The sequence below is a fragment of the Pseudonaja textilis genome, chromosome 2, assembly GCF_049901715.1.
Source record: "Pseudonaja textilis isolate UNSWEBS1 chromosome 2, rPseTex1.2, whole genome shotgun sequence".
NCBI lineage: Eukaryota > Metazoa > Chordata > Lepidosauria > Squamata > Elapidae > Pseudonaja > Pseudonaja textilis.
The window spans coordinates 144,274,577-144,292,962 of NC_141991.1; the positions used below are offsets into that span (position 1 = coordinate 144,274,577).

Consider the following 18,386-nt stretch of genomic DNA (forward strand, 5'->3'; position numbering starts at 1 on the left):
CAGACCAGCCATCCGGCATCTTTGGCCAACCTGGTTGGGCTGGCAACAGAGTTCCTGCGGTCCTTGGCCTCACTGTACACATCCGGCTGCAAAATTCGCCAGCCTGGTCGGCGGTCAGGACTGCTGGAGATGGCACGTAGGTGATCTCGGGCCTTGGGAGGTGAGGATCTGTCTGGGAAAGCTCCCGGGTGGCTGGAGACTTTGGAAGGATGGAAGCTGCGAGGGTCATCTGAGGACAGAAGACAGTATATCTGCACATCTTGCCAAAATAGAACCACCCCCACAATTTAAAAAAATCCAATGGTCTCAAAACTTTAGATTTTTTTCTAAACAAACAACTATCACCTGATGAAACTGCTTCTAGACATAAACATGGTTATAAAACTCACATATACAAAACTAAATGATGGGAGAAGCTCCTAGGCCGCCAGTTTTTTTATATCCTGTGCTTTTATATCCTGTGCTTTGAAGAAGATGTTGAATAATTCTTGTCTTCTATGCATAAGCCATCATGAAACTCAAGAATCATGGTTCCAAATGATGGTTAAATTAACTCCCAATTTTTGTTTTGAATACTTATTATAATATTCATATAAAATAATTAACACCATAAAAATAAGCCTTCCTTTGCATCCAAAATTCCAGAAACATTATTGATTAAAAGCTCTATGAAATAACTATTTTCACACTTCTCTTTTAATAAAACCCTCCCGATCTCTAGGGAGTCAAGGCTTGAAAATATTGTCTCCTGCTATCCACAATTTCATGTTTATAATACCCCAAACCAAACTTTTAACATTTAAAACCAGTCCCTTGAACTATATTCAGAAGACTATTGGCAACACTGTGCCTGCAATAATGCTACTGTATAGGATTACAGTGCTTCTCAGCTGTTAGCAGGAGGGTTGCTACATTTTGTACTAATAGTAGCATCCAGGTGATCTTTAAAGATAGCTCCATATGCAACACATTGCAGTAATCCATCCTAAGAGTGCTAAGGCATAAGTAACTCTCTAAATTCTCCCTTCCAAGTGGAGACATAACTATAAGGCAAAATACTAGTCTTATATTCTCTAAAAGCATGCATTAAATGAGACAACCCCATACAAACATGGACAGCCCGTGTGGTTTTGTATCAGTCCATTGGTTGGTAAAGAGTCATATTCTGAACCTATATAAGAGCATCTTTATCTCATTGTTCAGTATCCCTCAAGAATTAGAGAACAAGGCTGTCTAGGAAATTTTGACTCTTCAGACCATTTTATTTGTGAGAATTGTTGTTTGTATCTGCTTATCTCAGACCATCAAGCACTCTTCTTCAATCTGAGAATGACCACTAGGCCACGCTTACCATTTTCATGGCTGGCTGATTCAGAGAGGGAGCTGCTCTCCGAGTGAAATGCCTCTTCTTAAAAAGAGAGAACAAAAAAAGAAATGGATGAGAAAGTGGGAAGATAAAATAGTGCTTCTCAACTTTGGCAGCTTTTAAGATGTGTGGACTTCACTCCTCCATCTAGCTGGGGAATTCTGGCAGGTGAAGTCCACCCATCTTAAAAGTGGCCAGAGTTGAGACCCTTTGATGACATATATCAGCTAAACGGTGGTGGGTCATTCAACGTGATTTACATACGCTGCTGTTGCTGACGATAATACCTTTCCCAACACAAGAGGAATCATCACTGCTTAGGCAAGCGCCTTTGTATTTCAAAAAGGAAATACAAAGTACGATGTATGATGCTTCCACAAAACACTCCATGCCCCTCCAAATTGTTCTCTGTGTGGCAACTAGATTTTTAAAAAACTTTTGATTTGTTGAATGGGTTAGTTTGTTTTTTTTTTTAACCGATTTGATGTCTATCCCATCTTTCAGTCAGGGGTTCAACATGGCACACATAGTACTTCCTCCTCTTATTTTTTTTCCCCTAAACAACACTCCTTTGAGACAGGCTGCAGAGCAAGAGAGTGAATGGCTTAATATCACCCGGTGAGATTCTGGGCCTAAGGAGGAACTAAATACCAGGCCTCCATGCTCTAATTCAATACCTTCACCACTATAATAATGTGTTTATCTTCAAAGTCTTCAAAAAATAATAATAATCCCTAAACGTTTTGGAACAGTACTCCATACTGGCTGTCAATCTGAAGGAATTTCAGCATGGAGCAAGGGAACAGTCCCGCCTTCCTCTAGCTCCATCACTGCTGTCATGAAGCTTCCCACAAACTCCTCTTTGCAGCGCGTTCCATCCCCCTTACGCTCTTCCCCACAGACTCTGAATCCCTCTGCAGCAACCTGTACCTGTTGAGCTAAATAATGGCCGGCCTTTCTAACGAAGAATCTAGGGGAAGGATAAGAATATTTGGGATGTTTAGAGAATTAGAAGTGAGGGACCAAAGAAGGGGATTAAAAGGTCCCACAGTTAAAACAATGCCGTCTTACATGGCCTGAGAGACAGGCCTTCTCAGGGGCTGCCTCTGTTCTGGGGAACAGCATCCCCATCAAATCCTCTCAGCCCCAACCCTGCTGCGCTTTTTTAAAAAAGCCACAAGACCTGTTTCTTTCAGCAGGGTGAATAGGAGCCTGCTTTTGAGACTGACCAATGCTTTTTGTGTGTGTGTGTGTGTGTGTAGTTTGTTATCACCCCGATTCCTTTTTCCTTTCTGCTTGTGTTTTTAAACTGTGCCTATGACACCCTGGTATGTTGCTTAGCCTGTCTGTGGCCAATGAAGCAGCTGAGAAATCGGCTAGCAATCGGCATAACTTACCGGGAGCAGCTCTCTGGAGGGGTCCTTTGCCCAGCCGCACCCGGCATTCTGCTACCTGCACTTCCAGCTCCCGCAGACGCTGGGCAGCATCCGCCTGAACCTGCCGCCGGCGGCGGCGCTGATCAACTGTTAAGTCAGGGGCAACGGCTAGCCGTCGGGCAGCCTCAGCCACTTGCTGCTGCAGGGCCAGCTCCTGGCTCAGCTCCTCCAGCGAAGGGTTTTCCTAAAGTATAACATTTATACACTTACACATAGCATACATGTAATGTTATATGTATAAGATTTTACCATAACACCTATTATGTTAACATACAAACTAGGAACATATAATATTATGTTATGCTAACATATATTATAATAACACATACTTATATGTTTATGTTTTGGGGATTTAACTGAACACCACCCAGAGTGAGTGAGATGTTCAGTCCCCAAATTTGGTAGTAGCAATAGCACTTAGACTTATATACTACTTTACACTGCTTTACAGCTGACTCCAAGCTGTTTATACAGTCAGCATATTGGCCCCAACAATCTGGGTCCTCATTTTACCCACCTTGGAAGGATGGAAGGATGAGTCCACCTTATATATAGATAAATAAAAAGGCAGGGATGTGGCATCAGGACTGTCCCCAAAGTCCAACATGCAATAGAGATGCAGGGGTCCCCTCATTCTCTTATGCATAAGATTGATCGCTCACCTCATTCTTCAAGACAGGGGCAATTCGGGAGGCCACTATTGTTCTCCTCCTCACTGGCCACAGCCTTTCTCCGGGTTCCAGAGGATATTCTGGGGGTAATTTTCCTGTCAATTCCTGACATTGAGAGGAGAAACAACCAACATGAAATAGGTATGAGATCTAGAAATGAAACAAAGGAACTCACTGGAACTTGATATGAGATTTTTACCCAAGGTGACAAGCTTCATACCATTTATATGAAACTCTTCAACTTTGCAGCTAAAACACCTTGGCCCGAGAAGTCATTTTGGGCCCATTAGGAAACCAATGGCTCATACACACTTGCCTTCCTGACCCCGATGGCTTTAAATCATGCTGATCCATTCTTAACATCCAGCCAACCTAGCCAGTGAGGATGAGCACTGGCCAAACAGCCTTAGTAGTCCATGATATCTGGAAAGCACTAGGTGAGCTATTGCATTCCAAGCAGAAAGCGGGAAAAGGCCACACGGGCTGAGGTGGCATCTCCTTATGTTATTACATCTTGAAGAAACTCAAGCCAACCTTTTCCTTTCCCTTTCTTGTGTTTCCTTTTCCTTTCTTGCGTTTCTGCAAAAGAGTGACTTCCAAGCCCTCAATTAGCTTAAGACTTTCAGGTGCCCATTCCTTGTTTCTTTCTGTGAGCGTCTGCTCATGACCTACCTGATTAAAACTAAAACTCTCAAAGAGTTTGAACCCTGACACAGAGCAGAAAACGTGTAAATTCAGGGTTGGGTGCATACCTCCGCCCAACCCCGCTTAGTGCTTTTCAGATGTCCTGGACTACAAAGCCTGTTTGGCCAGCACTCAGTGACAGTGGTGGGGATGAGGGTCTAACAAACAGGATAAACCCCAGGTTGGGAAAGTCTAGCTTCTCAAAGCAGTAGATCCACTGCCTCAGTCCCTCCCATTGGCTTCTTATCCTGTCACGGTTACGCACCGCTTCCTGCAGGCAAACTCGCCGCAGCTCCTTCAGGCGCAGGCTGAGCACCTGCTGGAGAGACTTCTGCTTTTCCAAGAGTTCTTGGACCCGCTCTAGCCGAATTCGAGGACAGAGCTCTCGCTGCAGAGCTTCTGCAGAAGCAAAGGCAGAGCAGAAAAACAAGGGATGAGGCTTCGGATTCACTGCAGGTCACTGAAATGACGCTGAACAGGTGGTGGAGGGAAGGGAGTTACCTGAAGAGCTGTAGCTGGATGAATTTATCAGCTGCCCCTTCACTTCCATGTCTTCTGGGGAAAGTTCACCTTGCCTCTTGCCTCCAAGGGAAATCACTTGGCTCTGAGACCCATCAGGAATTCCTAGTTGGAGGAGAGCAGACGGTTACTGTCAAAGGAAGAGAAAGGAGGGATATAAAGGGGACGTGCTTCTGCTGGCCCAGGCAAGGTGAGTCATCAGCAGAGGGCAGGATACTGCCAAAAATAATTTAAAATCTGCTTGACTCTCACGGTGGCACGCATAACCACCAGCAGACAGGCAGGGACCAGAGTGGTATTTTGTGCTCAGAAGAGCTCATGTTTGAGGAAGAAGCTGCAGAGATCAGTTTACTCACAAATAAAAACAAACATCACGGAAGATGCCTGTTTCTTTGGAAAGGGTTTTTTTTTTAAGAGTACTTGATATCATTCAGACATGTTGGACTTTACCTCCCATAGCCAGCATGGAAAACTGGAGGATGTGAGGCTAGGGAAGAATTGCTAGCCGAAGATGACTTGCAGTTTCTATAGTCTGACCCAAGACCATTGACTGCTGAGTGAATGGTGGAAAACTGCGACACCAAATCTTATGTCCTCCTGCCTCGGAGCCTATTTAATTTTCCAAGGCATAGCGTCAACGCTGGAATCATATCACTCTAATTTGGGGGGTAACACATGTCCCTCAGCAACAAAATTTGGCCAACTGGGATTCCTGTTAATGGTAGCATTCAACTACTCGCAACAGGTCACTCCAAATTCTGGAACTCAAAGCTTGAAGAAGGACCCAACCGTTGACAACCAACCTTTGTGGTCTGTGCAGCAACTGCATCCAGGAGAAGATTCTGTGGAAGCTTTACCCAACCTAGGAATTCTGGGAGTTGTAGGTCTAAGGCATCTGGAGAATGTTTATTATGAGAAAGACTGCACTGTAGGCAGCATTTTAACTAGCTGTAATTGGCACTTGTGTTATGCCTATAATTGTAGAGGGAGGGAGGAATGCATCTTTCTTTGTGGTGGGTGTCTTTTTCAATTTGGCTCCTTCCAGAGATACTGACTACTGCTCCCAACAGTCCCCCACACAAAAACAAGTAGGATGGGATTCTACAAAATGTTTGAAATCACCCAAATGTTAAACACCTTAGAGCAGGGGTCTCAAACACAATTTACCTGGGGGCCGCTGGAGGCAGAGGCTGGGTGAGGCTGGGCCGCATAATATTATACTTTATATTATACTTTATATTTATATTATACACTAATATTATATTTTCATATCACGGTGGGGGCCACGAGGATATCGTCCTGCGGGCCTCATTTGGCCTGCGGGCTGCGAGAATGAGACCTCTGCCTTAGAGGTAATCCTCAATTTACAACCATTCATTTGGCAAGCGTTGAAAGGTACAATGGCATTGAAACAAATTACTCTTAACCAGACTTCCTCACACAACTGTCACAGCATTTTGAGGATATCAAAATTCAGGCCCTGGAGGTCGCCCTTTGCTTGGCCTCTGACAAGGAAGCTGGATTCATTTCCTGTGGTTCGTTTAATAACCGCAGTGGTTTGCTTAATGCCCACGGCAAAAAAGAGGCCGTAAAATTGGTCACAACTCACTTAACCACCACTTTGCTTAGCAATGGACATTCTGGGGGCCCTTTTGGTCATAAGTCGAGGACTACATGTGAGTTACCCCAGAAATCATATATGCAGGGAGCAAGGAGTTGCTGTTTTTAGATACGGTATTGTGAAAACATTCGTGCTTTTTCCGGCAAGGAGAAGAAAGAGCACGAGAGATTTCCTACTTCAAATGCCAACATACCAAAACCGGTTTTATACTTTAAGCAGGAGGAAGCTAGAAGCAAAGGAAAAAAGGTGTCCGCTGATCTCACGCTCTCTTACCTGCCCCAACCCCCCCAGCATCCTGAGCTCACAGGCATTGGGCTTCCACCTTATCCATCTTTTAATTCCCTTCCCCTCAGCCAGGGATACTCTCAGAAGCAAGATTTGCCAACCTCAAGTCCTCCTGGCATTGTGCTCTCAATTTAAATAGACATTTGCATGGATTATATTCTTTGATATTGTTATGTTGATGAGTTTTCTTGATGGAGACAGCCCTGGTAATTTCGAGCCAAAAGAGAACTTTTGCACAAACCACTGGGATTTGCACTTTTTCCCAGCCCAGGGCAGCCCCCAACGGGAGAAAAAGGCAAGAAACCCTCCTGCGGGTTTCCTCCTCCTCCTCCTCCTCCACTACCAACTCAACCAACAACCAAGCCCGGTGGGAAGTCTGGGGGCAGTGAGACAGCTGGTCCCTGCCTTACACAATCTCTGTGCTGGGGCCAAAGGCTGCAACTGCTTTTCAGTGAGACCCGATCCCAGCCAAGCCAGCTGGGAGTCCAGGGCAAGAACAGGGCCAAGAAACCACCCAAGTGACATAACTAATTCGAGTCACAGGCCAAGAACACCTGTTGCCATAAAGCTCACCAAGACTAACATCCAGATCAGGTGGGCTTGCTTAGGAAGTGTTTGTCCAGTACAGCCTGGCCCCATCTCTGTCATCTTTTTTTTAACTGTGTTTTTTTTTTAAACTATGGGTAACAGATAATTTGAATAATTTGTAGATAATTTGTAATAATGTATTAGAATGTGATGATTTCAGATTCATGGCTATCCACCCATGTTTCACTGCTTATATTTGGTTCTTTACCTGTATATCCTGTTCTTTATAGTTTCATAAATTTGTACTTATATTCAAATTAATATAAGTACAAATTTATGAAACTATAAAGAACAGGATATACAGGTAAAGAACCAAATATAAGCAGTGAAACATGGGTGGATAGCCAATGAATTTGAAATCACCACATTCTAATACATTATTACAGCATATAATATTATAAGTCATTTCATATCCATTTTCCAATCAAAACATGTCCCAATAACTTTAAACTAAAGGTATTTGGTCAACTCTATTCAAATCATTATAGAAAGAAGAGAGAGAGAGAGAGAGAGAGAGAGAGAGAGAAACTATGTGATCAACAATTGGAACTGCTGTCACTAAGCAAAGTTGTGTGATGTTACCTGACTGTGTTGCTTAGCAGTGACAATTCTGGCAGTCCCAGTTACCATTGTTAAATGAGGACTATGTGGGTTGTTAAACAAGGACCTCATATCACTACAACTTCTGACTTCCTGCTGGCTTCCCCATTGTGTTTGCTTGTGGAATGACGTTAGCGCACACTGGAAATCCCAATCACGTGACCAGAGTTTGCTGCAATATTGGAACTGTGGGAACACTGTGATAGCTGGACCTATGTGAACCCATCATAAGTACCATTTGTTGAGCGCCACCATATCTTTGAACAGTCACTGATTGAATGGCCATAAACCAAGAACGATCTGTAGATAATATAATGTCAAGTTAAAATGCAAATCTGAAAACCTTAATCCTGAATGTGGCACAATTCTACATACAACACTGTAGTCTAGAAATGGTTTCCAAATAGAATTGAACTCTACATCAGATCTAGTTTTTTAAATATGAACTTATTTTAGACATTGAGGCATATTCCCAAACTTTGGCTAACCATTCTTCCAAAGAGCGGAATCAAACATCCTTACTAATAAAAAGCATACAGAATGCATTAACATATACAATGCCAATTCAGAATATTTTGGAGAAATATAGGGCTGAATGAAATTTAATAAAACTATCTTGGAATTTAGTGGGATTACAACTTTCAGGATTTGTTCCATTTTATATTAAATAATTTTCCAGTATGGCTGAGCTTTGCAACATTGCCACCAAACAAGGAAAAATGATCCAACCATTATATTTCCATCATTTTTTCAGAAAACAAATAACTCATTTTAGCAATTAAGACTGGAATGATGTATCAACAGTAAAACATTTTGTACCAGTTCTGTGTATAATACGCAAGGTAAAATTAATGTTCTTTTTCCATTACTCACAATTGTGTTCTAATTCTGTAGCATTTAATTGTAGTCATTGATATGTTTGGGTTCTGAATCTTAGTTCACAAGAAAGCTATAAATTGAACCTAACAAATGTTCAATATTATGCATTGTAACGTTTTCAAATTCAATAAACGTTCTCAGTGTTCCTTTTCCTTTCTATAATTCTTTTATTGTTGTGCTGCTTATTTGAAAATACTGAAACCAATTAAAACTAGAATGGGCCATTTTTCAGGCTATGTTTTTGCCCTTATATCTATCTCATCATTAAAGTTCCAGCACTCTCCACTCCATGTTGCTCATGTGAGCTCCACCACAACTTCCATTACCCACTGCAAGCACAACCTACAATTGCTATGGAGTGTGGGAGCTATAATTCAGAGCCCCTAGAGGTGCCAAGCTTAAGAAAGCTGCCTGTAGATGCTCTAGCACTTAAAAACAAGGTGTAGCAAATACAAATCCATTTAGCCATAATTCCTTGCAGACAAGCGTAAACATACATTTGCTATTTCTACAGGTTAGTGAACAGATCGCCTTACCGTATTTCCACAAAACAATATGGGGGCCAAAAGGGAAAGGGGGAAGCAGCCTTACCACTGATATTTTCTCCTTTCCAAGGCTCTTGAGATTAGCACATTACCCCTCCCAGTAATTCCTTTTCCATGACTCTTTAGTGTCAACACCTTCCTTCTTACCCCTCCCAGTGATTGTTCTCAGGGAGTGGATAAGGAAGGTGACTATTGGGAGTTAATGCTGTTCTATTAAACATTGCTCCATTTCTATTAAGAAAGAAAGAAAACGATAGTAGTGAAACCTTGAAAAATCAAACAGACATCTGACAGCCATGAGCAGGAACTATCTGGGTACATGGAGCTTAAAGATCAGATCTCATGGCTAAGTTAATATATGGCTCTGCATTGCGTGTTGTTTTGCTTTGGCTTACTAAATAAGCCATGACTGTCTAGGTTTGGATCTCCTATTCCAAAATCAAGTAAACCATATCATGGCTTAATGAGATGCCTGAATTCAGCTTACTTTGTGTGATCTAGGCATATGGAATTTAGTCAACCAGACATGGGTTACCACTCCCTCCCTGCCAGCAATTCAGTCCTGACTAGATCAAGGTTGACTCAGCCTTCTATCCTTCAGAGGTCGGGGAAATGAGGACCCGGATTGTTGGGGAAAATAGGAGGACTCTGTAAACCGCTTAAAGAGGGCTGTAAAAGCACTGTGAAGCAGCATACAAGTCTAAGCGTTATTTCTATTCTTCCCATTTTGCATACCGAGCAGGGGTGGGGAGAACGAAGACAAGCAATGTGGGATCCGAATACAGCCCTGCATTAAGCCACAGTTATATATCTGCACGCTGCATGAAACCAGTTTACCAAACTACAGCCTGCTGAATAAACTGGTCCATTGGCTTCTCACAAAGCAACAAAAGGACATTATAGTTTAATGTATGACCCAGCCAGAGTGAAAGAATTTCCTGCATGGTGACTACAATGCTGGTGTAGAGTTCAGTAGGTGGAGCCCTTCCCCGGAAACCCTTACAACACCTGGTCATGTCATCTTGTCTGGCAGCGCTGCAGCAAAGGTTCACCTAATCCCCAGACAAGAGTCAAGCAGAGCAGGCAGGAACACATCCTCCCAGAGTCAGCAAGATAGCAATTTCCTCAAACCCCACCACCACCACCACCCCCGCTCTACTTCTGGAACCATTGATTTCCAAGAGTGCTGGACAAAATTCAGAGACACCCCGGTTTCCTATCAGGTTTTCATTTTTAGCCCCAGATCCTGTTTTTTTTTTTTTTTAAAGACTTCAGTTCATCCCTGAATGAGAAAAATGAAACAGTCCTCTGGGGACTTACAAAAATGGTGCACTCTTTACTGCCATCCAGTGGTTGCTGTGCAGATTGCATCTAGCTGCGGAGGCATCACCTTTGCCCCAAGAGTCAGATTCTGTACATTACATGCAGAAGGAAATTGAAAAGATAATAGATAGCTAAACAGGCTTAAGCCCCAGTACAGGTAGTCCTCAACTTGCAACAGTTCACTCAGTCACCATTCAAAGTTACAACGGCACTGGAAAAACTGACCTTTGACTGTTTTTCACACTTATGACCTTTGCAGTATCCCCATGGTCACGTGATGAAAATTCAGCCACTTGGCAAGTGTTTCATATTCATGACGGCTGCAGTATTTCGGGGTCACGTGATCCCCTTTTGTGACCTTTTGACAAGCAAAGTCAATGGGGAAGCCCGATGTACTTATCGACAATGTTACCAACTTAACTGCAGTGATTCACTTAACAGCTGAGGCAAGTCATAACCTGGGGTAAAACTCACTTAATGAATGTCTCACTTAACAAGAGAAATTTTGGGCTTAATTATGGTAGTAAGTCAAGGTCTACCTGTATTACACTTAAAATTAAGCTCCCTAGGATTGATAATCTTGAAGGCTGTAGATCAAACATACCGGTAGGTATCCAAATTCTCTGACTAGCTCAAAAGGACTCCTTTGACCTTGACTTATACCAAATGCTGCAGAACTAAGTTTTCCAAAGGTATTTTCATTTCCTTCCCATCAGGAGCCTGGTCACCTCTTGATTTTTGCTGCTCTCATCATTGCTTATCCTGCAAGGAGCCCAGAATTTTTTCCTCACTGCACTTATCTTCATCTCAGCCCTAAAAGGTGGGGGAGCCCAAGAGATTACACCCAGCCAAAGATGTCCCTCTGTAGTTAATGACTAAGGGGAATTGCAGCCCACTTTTCTTTCACCTGCTGATACTTCATGCTGGTTTTCATACTGCATAAAGGACAAATTATAGGTCTGTCATGAACTTTGCCAGCCCAGTGCAGTTTGATAAAATCTGTCCTTTATGCTTCTTTTTAGCAACTAATTTGGTTGGTGGGTTCACACAACCCACTTAATACAGATGAAAAACACAAAGGCTGCATAGACAGATACCTTTCATTTGGTGGCTTGTTTGGTCTTTTAGGGAGTATGTGATTTAGTGGGTTGTGTAACCCCAGAGTGGTGGGTTCAATGTAGTGTGTACACAGCCCCTGAGTTAAACAAGCAAGGTGAATCCAGCTGTCTGTCTTCTCTGTCTGGAAGAATGAACTCTTTCATGTCTTCAGTTTCCCTCCTGCTAAAATAGGAAGACTCGAGTCTCCTTTCAGGGGAACTTGGGGGGGGGGGGAATGGGAGGAAGAGATGCACAAAAGAATGTACTTCTCACATCAGTATTTATATCTAGCATGCGGATTGCATTAAATCATACTAGAACTTCATTGATTTCGACAGTGTATTGGATGAATCTAACTCCTGTGACTGGCAAAACAGGGTTTCATTGCTTAATGCGTTCAATTACACAGGTAATTATGGCTTATACAACCCACTACTTAACTATATTTAGCCTGAGATGTGATTCCAACCATGTTTTTGCGTAATCAGTATAACCGGGACTTCTGGAGTGGACTCTCGGACACCAATAGCGAAGAGTGTGTAGTACAGCAACATTTGAAGTTGCTACTTTTGCTTCACAATAACCATGTTAGGTAAGTATAATTATACTTCAGATGAGATAAAAGGGCCAAAGCCGAGGAAGCTTAGCTTAAAGCCAGCAAACATGATTAAATTCAAATGGGACTCTGATTCATATTTTAATGTCTTGGGTGAAGCAGACTTTATATAAAATAGATACAATTAATCTACACCAACCAGGCATTTGCTTCTAATTGGCTTTAGCAAGAGCAAATAAACATTAATACCTATATATGAAATCTCCTTTGCCATAAATATTTATTGAAGTAGTACGCCTATCTCACCAAAGTCAATGCATATAGATTCCTTTTTTCCTATTTTCTGCAATATTCCCTAAGACTGGGCCAAACCATAATTAAAGCAAAGCATGGACTCTCCTCCCCACCCTCTTCTAGATAACCATTTTTAAAGGAAATCAAATACAGTTTTCCCCCTCTAGCGACTCTTTCACCACTATAACTCACCCCCCACCCCCCAGCTGCACCCAAACCAGGGCATAAACAGCGCTCCTGTGACCTTGCCTTCATCGCGTCGCAGCCCTGAGAAAGGCTTAAGCTGTTCTTAGCTGTATCGGGTTTAAAACAGGATTCCTGACTGATTGTAACACCGTCCCAAGGACAGCCTCAAAAATTGCATGAGATCTTTTAAGGTTTGGTCACTCACAAGCCTCAGAGAGAGAAGTCAGGTGATGATGCGGGGACTTCTTGAGACAGAAGCGATGGCTATTGGGTGGCAAACTTCAGGCGGCAGGCGGGCTTCAGCCCCGGCGGGACTAACATCTCCTCCATCCCTCCCACTCAAAAGTTTGCAAGCGCGCCCACTCAATAATACTGACCCTTCCTGGGACGGGAGGGAGCGACTCCGGATCGAAACCTCCCGAGCGCCTTGGGACTCCGCTTCCTCTCCCACCCACCTGCCTCCCTGACACGCAGACTCGCCTGCAACCAGGAAACGGCGAAGGGGAGCTACCGATTCTTCCACCCGGGAGCTTTCCGCCACCGGGAGGGGGAAACTCCGGGAACTTTCCAACTAGGACGCTTTATTCCCCCACCCGGAACTGGATCGGACCGCGCTTTTGCCGGCCCCACCAAACCACTAAACTTTGGCCAAACTCCTGCAAGAGAAATCGCGAACTCCCTGAGCGGACGCCTTGGACAACTAAAGCTCCGACTTACCTCCGCCGCTCGCACTTGAGCCGAGAGCCGCCGCTCGTAACGGGAGAAAAAGGGTCAGCTCTCTCCCAAACTGCCCAGCTACAGCGCTGGGCAAAACCGAAGTGACTACGGAGGCGGCGGCGGCGGCGAATCAACCTCCAGAGAGCCACAAGCGAGGAGGGAGGGGCCGCTCCTTTTAACTCTTGCCTTGCCACGAGCTGCCCAAAGGCGCCCGGCCGAGTTCCCGAAAGGCCAGGAGCTACTCCTGTTACGCCCTTTGGCGTGGAAATCTTTCTTCCTTACTTCCAGAGTAAGACCGCGCCCCTTGCCATTGACTCCTTTCCCTGTCTAGAACTTCAACCATTTAAAAAAAAAAATGCCTGGGAGCCTAGGAAGCGAATTAAGGAAGCCCCCCCCCTCCTTTTAATAGACAACAGGAAAGGGATAAGAAACTGAAATCCTTCTACAGGGCAATAAAACACAAAAGCTGTTCTGTAATTAATACATGCAAATGTGCCACATGCTCAAAGCGTAACAGGTTTAAAACCAATAAGTGTGATGGTTCCTTAAAAGTGCTAGCATATTTATTAGGGCAGAAACTTGATCAGAGATCACCTTTGTTCCCAGGCACACAAATCCGGATTAGGGAACACACTTGTAAAACCTTGCAATACTGAAAGACCAAGACAACTCCCTGCCCCTCCCAGTGGTTTCAGTTCCATTTCCTAACCTGGGGCCCTCCGGCTGTGTCCAACACAAAGATTGGCTGAGGGCAGATTAAGATATTTATATATACACTGCTCAAAAAAATAAAGTGAACACTTAAACAACACAATGTAACTCCAAGTCAACCACACTTCTGTGAAATCAAACTGTTCACTTAGGCAGCAACATTGATTGACAAATCAATTTCACATGCTGTTGTGCAAATGGAATAGACAACAGGTGGAAAGCATAGGCAGTTAGCAAGACATCCCCAATAAAGTGGGGTTCTGCAGGTGGTGACCACAGACCACTTCTCAGTTCCTATGCTTTCTGGCTGATGGTTTGGTCACTTTTGAATGCTGGCAGTGCTGTCACTCTAGTGGTAGCATGAGATGGAGTCTACAACCCACACAAGTGGCTCAGGTAGTGCAGCTCATCCAGGATGGCACATCAATGCGAGCTGTGGCAAGAAGGTTAGCTGTGTCTGTCAGCGTAGTGTCCAGAGCATGGAGGCACTACCAGGAGACAGGCCAGTACATCAGGAGACGTGGAGGAGGCCGTAGGAGGGCAACAACCCAGCATCAGGACCACTACCTTCGCTTTTGTACAAGGAGGGACAGGAGGAGCACTGCCAGAGCCCTGCAAAATGACTTCCAGTGGACCACAAATGTGCCTGTGGCTGCTCAAACGGTCAGAAACAGACTCCATGAGGGTGGTATGAGGGCCCGATGTCCACAGGTGGGGGTTGTGCTTATAGCACAACACCATGCAGGACGTTTGGCATTTGCCAGAGAACACCAAGATTGGCCAATTCGCCACTGGTGCCCTGTGCTCTTCACAGATGAAAGCAGGTTCACACTGAGCACGTGACAGATGTGACAGGGTCTGGAGACGCTGTGGAGAACGTTCTGCTGCCTGCAACATCCTCCAGCATGATCAGTTTGGCAGTGGGTCAGTAATGATGTGGGATAGCATTTCTTTAGGGGGCCGTACAGCCCTCCATGTGCTCGCCAGAGGTAGCCTGACTGCCATTACTTATCGAGATGAGATCCTCACACCCCTTGTGAGACCATATGCTGGTGCGGTTGGTCCTGGGTTCCTCCTAATGCAAAACAATGCTAGACCTCATGTGGCTGGAGTGTGTCAGCAGTTCCTGCAAGACAAAGGCATTGATGCTATGCACTGACCTGCCCGTTCCCCAGACCTGAATCCAATTGAGCACATCTGGGACATCATGTCTTGCTCCATCCACCAACGCCACATTGCACCACAGATTGTCCAGGAGTTAGGGGGTGCTTTAGTCCAGGTGTGGGAGGACATCCCTCAGGAGACCATCCGCCACCTCATCAGGAGCATGCCCAGGCATTGTAGGGAGGTCATACAGGCACGTGGAGGCCACACACACTACTGAGCCTCATTTTGACTTGTTTTAAGGACATTACATCAAAGTTGGATCAGCCTATAGTGTTTTTTTCCACTTTAATTTTGAGTGTAACTCCAAATCCAGACCTCCATGGGTTGCTAAATTTGATTTCCATTGATAATTTTTGTGTGATTTTGTTGTCAGCACATTCAACTATGTAATGAACAAAGTATTTAATAAGAATATTTCATTCATGGAGTTCCGGTTTGCAGCGCTTCGGGGCAGGCAGGAATCCGCGATCGTGCACAGTTTCTGCCTGCACTCACCGCTGGAGTGCCCCGAGCCAGCCGGCTTCAGGGCTAAGCCACCCCGTAGAGGTGGTGAAGACAGGGGAGACCTGGCAGGGTCGAGGGGAATCGCACCTCTCCTCCCCAGCCGGCTAAACTCCCTTTTCCGAAGGCGGTAAGAGCGGCGGTCAGAAATTGCCGCCTCAAAGGAGCACTCAGCCGGAAAAGAAAGTGCAGGAGGAAGTTAAGAAGTGAAAGTTTTTGGCTGACCGGGACAAAAAGCAACAACTAAGGTACCCTGGAATTTAAATTTTTGCAAAAGATACATCGCTCCCAAAGAAGACTCGGAAGCGGTGAATGAAAGTGAAAAGGGAGGGTTTTTTTTTTTTTTCACTCTCCTTCCTAACGTTGACAGCCAACAGAAACGAATGAGAAATTGGAACAACCCGCTTTGGCATCAATAGGTAATTAAACTGGATAATTAAATGTCAAGGGGATAATAAGGATTTCTGAACACTAAAAAAAATATTTTTTTTGCTGTAAGTGGGAAGGGAGATGAAAAGAATAGGAGCAGGATTTGGAAGGAGGAGACTGCCTAGAACTCAAAAGAATCTGATTAAATACTAACAAGACTTCTAAAAGATACATTTTAACTGGAACTTTGTAACTAAACAGTAACCCCAGGAAGAGAAAGTGAAAAAAAGAAGAAAGTCTCAAAAGAAACAGCTTGTGTGTATTTGGATTGTTTGGTGACTTTGGGACTTTTGGAAATTATATTTGAATGACTAAAAACACTTGGGTGGTTGTTTGAAAAAAAATTTTTTTTTAACAATGGCATCACTTGTGGATGAACTGAAAATGGAATTTAAAAAATACAAAGAAGAGGAACAAGAAGGGCTCTCTTGGCTCTCTTTTTCAATTCTTAGAAATGGTGATCTGTACCTATGAGAAACTACAAGAAAGGACTGTGCAACAAGAGGATTGGGACAAAGAAGAAGCCATCTTTAATGAACAAGTAACTTTATTTGGGGAAGAAAGAGGAAAGGAGGAAAAGAAAATGGAGACTTTAAGATCTAAAAAAACAACCAAAAAAGGGAAAAATAAGGTGAAAAGTGGACATAATGTTAGAAAGCAACAGAATGGGGGAACACAGAAGAGGGAAATGGGGGTGGAGAGACAAGGGGGTAAAAAGGGCAGAGAGAAGAAGCAAGGGAGGAAGGAAGGGATGAGAAGCTTTAAAGGTGTGGAGCAAGATGTAAAGAAACAGGACTTATTTAGAGATAATGGGTAAAAACTTAATTGAAAAAGTGATTCTGCAAAGGTACATAAGATTGTATTGTTATATTTGTATTAGAAATAATGTTAGAAAATTGGAAACAACATGTGATTAAAAAGTGGGATAAAATACTCAGTGTAATTTAGTGAAACTTTTGTGAATAAAAGGAAGGAAATGGAATAAATGAGAGAATTGAATTAGGAAGGAATGTGAACATCTTAATGACACAATGTTTTAAAATATAAGTGAAGTGGGGGTGGGGAATAATTTTGGAAAGTTTATGTGTTCCCATAGAAGTATGATACTTAACTGAAAAGTAATGTGTAAAATGTTTAAGATTTAAATGGATATTAATATAGATTTGAAGTGGTATGGATTGTTTTAATTATATTATATATTTATAATTTTTTCTCTTTTTAAAATATAGTGTGTAACTTTAGAATGTACTAAGCAGAATCCAAATGGAAGTTTTGTACTATACTAAGTGTTATAAATTTAGGGGAAAGAGATAAAGGCGTCATACTCCAATCAGTGATTACAGGAGAAATTTTGTTTAAAGAGAAAAGATAGACAGCTGAAAACAGGACAGACAAAGAATATAAGCATAATGATCTGAACTGGGATGAGATAAATAAAATAAAACTAAGAAAGTTAAAAGAGGGGAGAAGCTATATAGAAAATGGAAAATGGCAATAAGATATGGAATGGTATATAAAATGAGCATGAATTTGAATTTGTGTCTGTACGAAGAGATGTAACCCGGGATCAAGCTGCTTTCAGAAAAGATGTTTTATGTTTTGTTTGTTTGTGTATTGTTTTTGAACATCAATAAAATTTGTTTTTTTTAAAAAAGAATATTTCATTCATTCAGATCTAGGATGTCTTATTTTTGTGTTCCCTTTATTTTTTTGAGCAATATATATATGTATGTATGTGTATGTGTATGTGTATGTATATGTATATGTATGTATATGTATATGTATGTATATGTTTTCTTAAGTTTTTGCGGGTACTTACATGCCGAAACATTGCTACAACTTTAAAAGCACAACTATAATGACGTGGGATACACACACACACACACACACACGTATATTATTACGTTCAGGACTATTGTTGCAACCATGAGCTTGAAAAGAGTTTCCAAGAAGAATTGACACATTTAAACTCCAAGCCCAAAGGTTCATATGCTACACTCTGAACCCAACACTCTGTTTTACCCAAGATAAAACTTTTAAGGTGCCTGGGCTCAGGACTGCTTAGTCCCAGAGACAGATCTAGTGGCTACTCTTGAACATGAGGCAGAAGTCTTATTTTTCTAGGCTCTTGAATTGTGTGTGTGCTGCAATTAACTCACAATCTTATTTGGGCTGTCTGAGGGTTATTTTCATCATTTTAATTGCTTCTC

At 42.9% G+C, this 18,386-nt stretch overlaps 1 protein-coding gene across 18 annotated transcripts in view; it reads right to left on the minus strand.

The window, feature by feature from the left end:
• Positions 1–18,386, minus strand: part of CCDC120 (coiled-coil domain containing 120) — a 45,547-nt gene that overhangs the window by 8,578 nt on the left and 18,583 nt on the right. For 7 of the 18 annotated variants that reach the window (XM_087925672.1, XM_087925671.1, XM_087925668.1 and 4 more), the window contains 6 exons: positions 4,659–4,781; positions 4,423–4,556; positions 3,465–3,578; positions 2,764–2,986; positions 1,352–1,408; positions 31–229 (listed from right to left, as the gene is read on the minus strand). In XM_087925672.1, coding sequence (XP_087781798.1) covers positions 31–229; positions 1,352–1,408; positions 2,764–2,986; positions 3,465–3,578; positions 4,423–4,556; positions 4,659–4,707 — 776 coding nt within the window. In that variant the 5' untranslated portion in view covers positions 4,708–4,781. Of the gene's footprint in view, positions 1–30; positions 230–1,351; positions 1,409–2,763; positions 2,987–3,464; positions 3,579–4,422; positions 4,557–4,658; positions 4,807–5,479; positions 5,572–7,752; positions 8,071–9,240; positions 9,361–13,028; positions 13,088–13,368; positions 13,508–18,386 lie in introns of those variants that run through there. The other 11 variants (XM_087925670.1, XM_087925664.1, XM_026711674.2 and 8 more) reach the window with 9 other exon arrangements.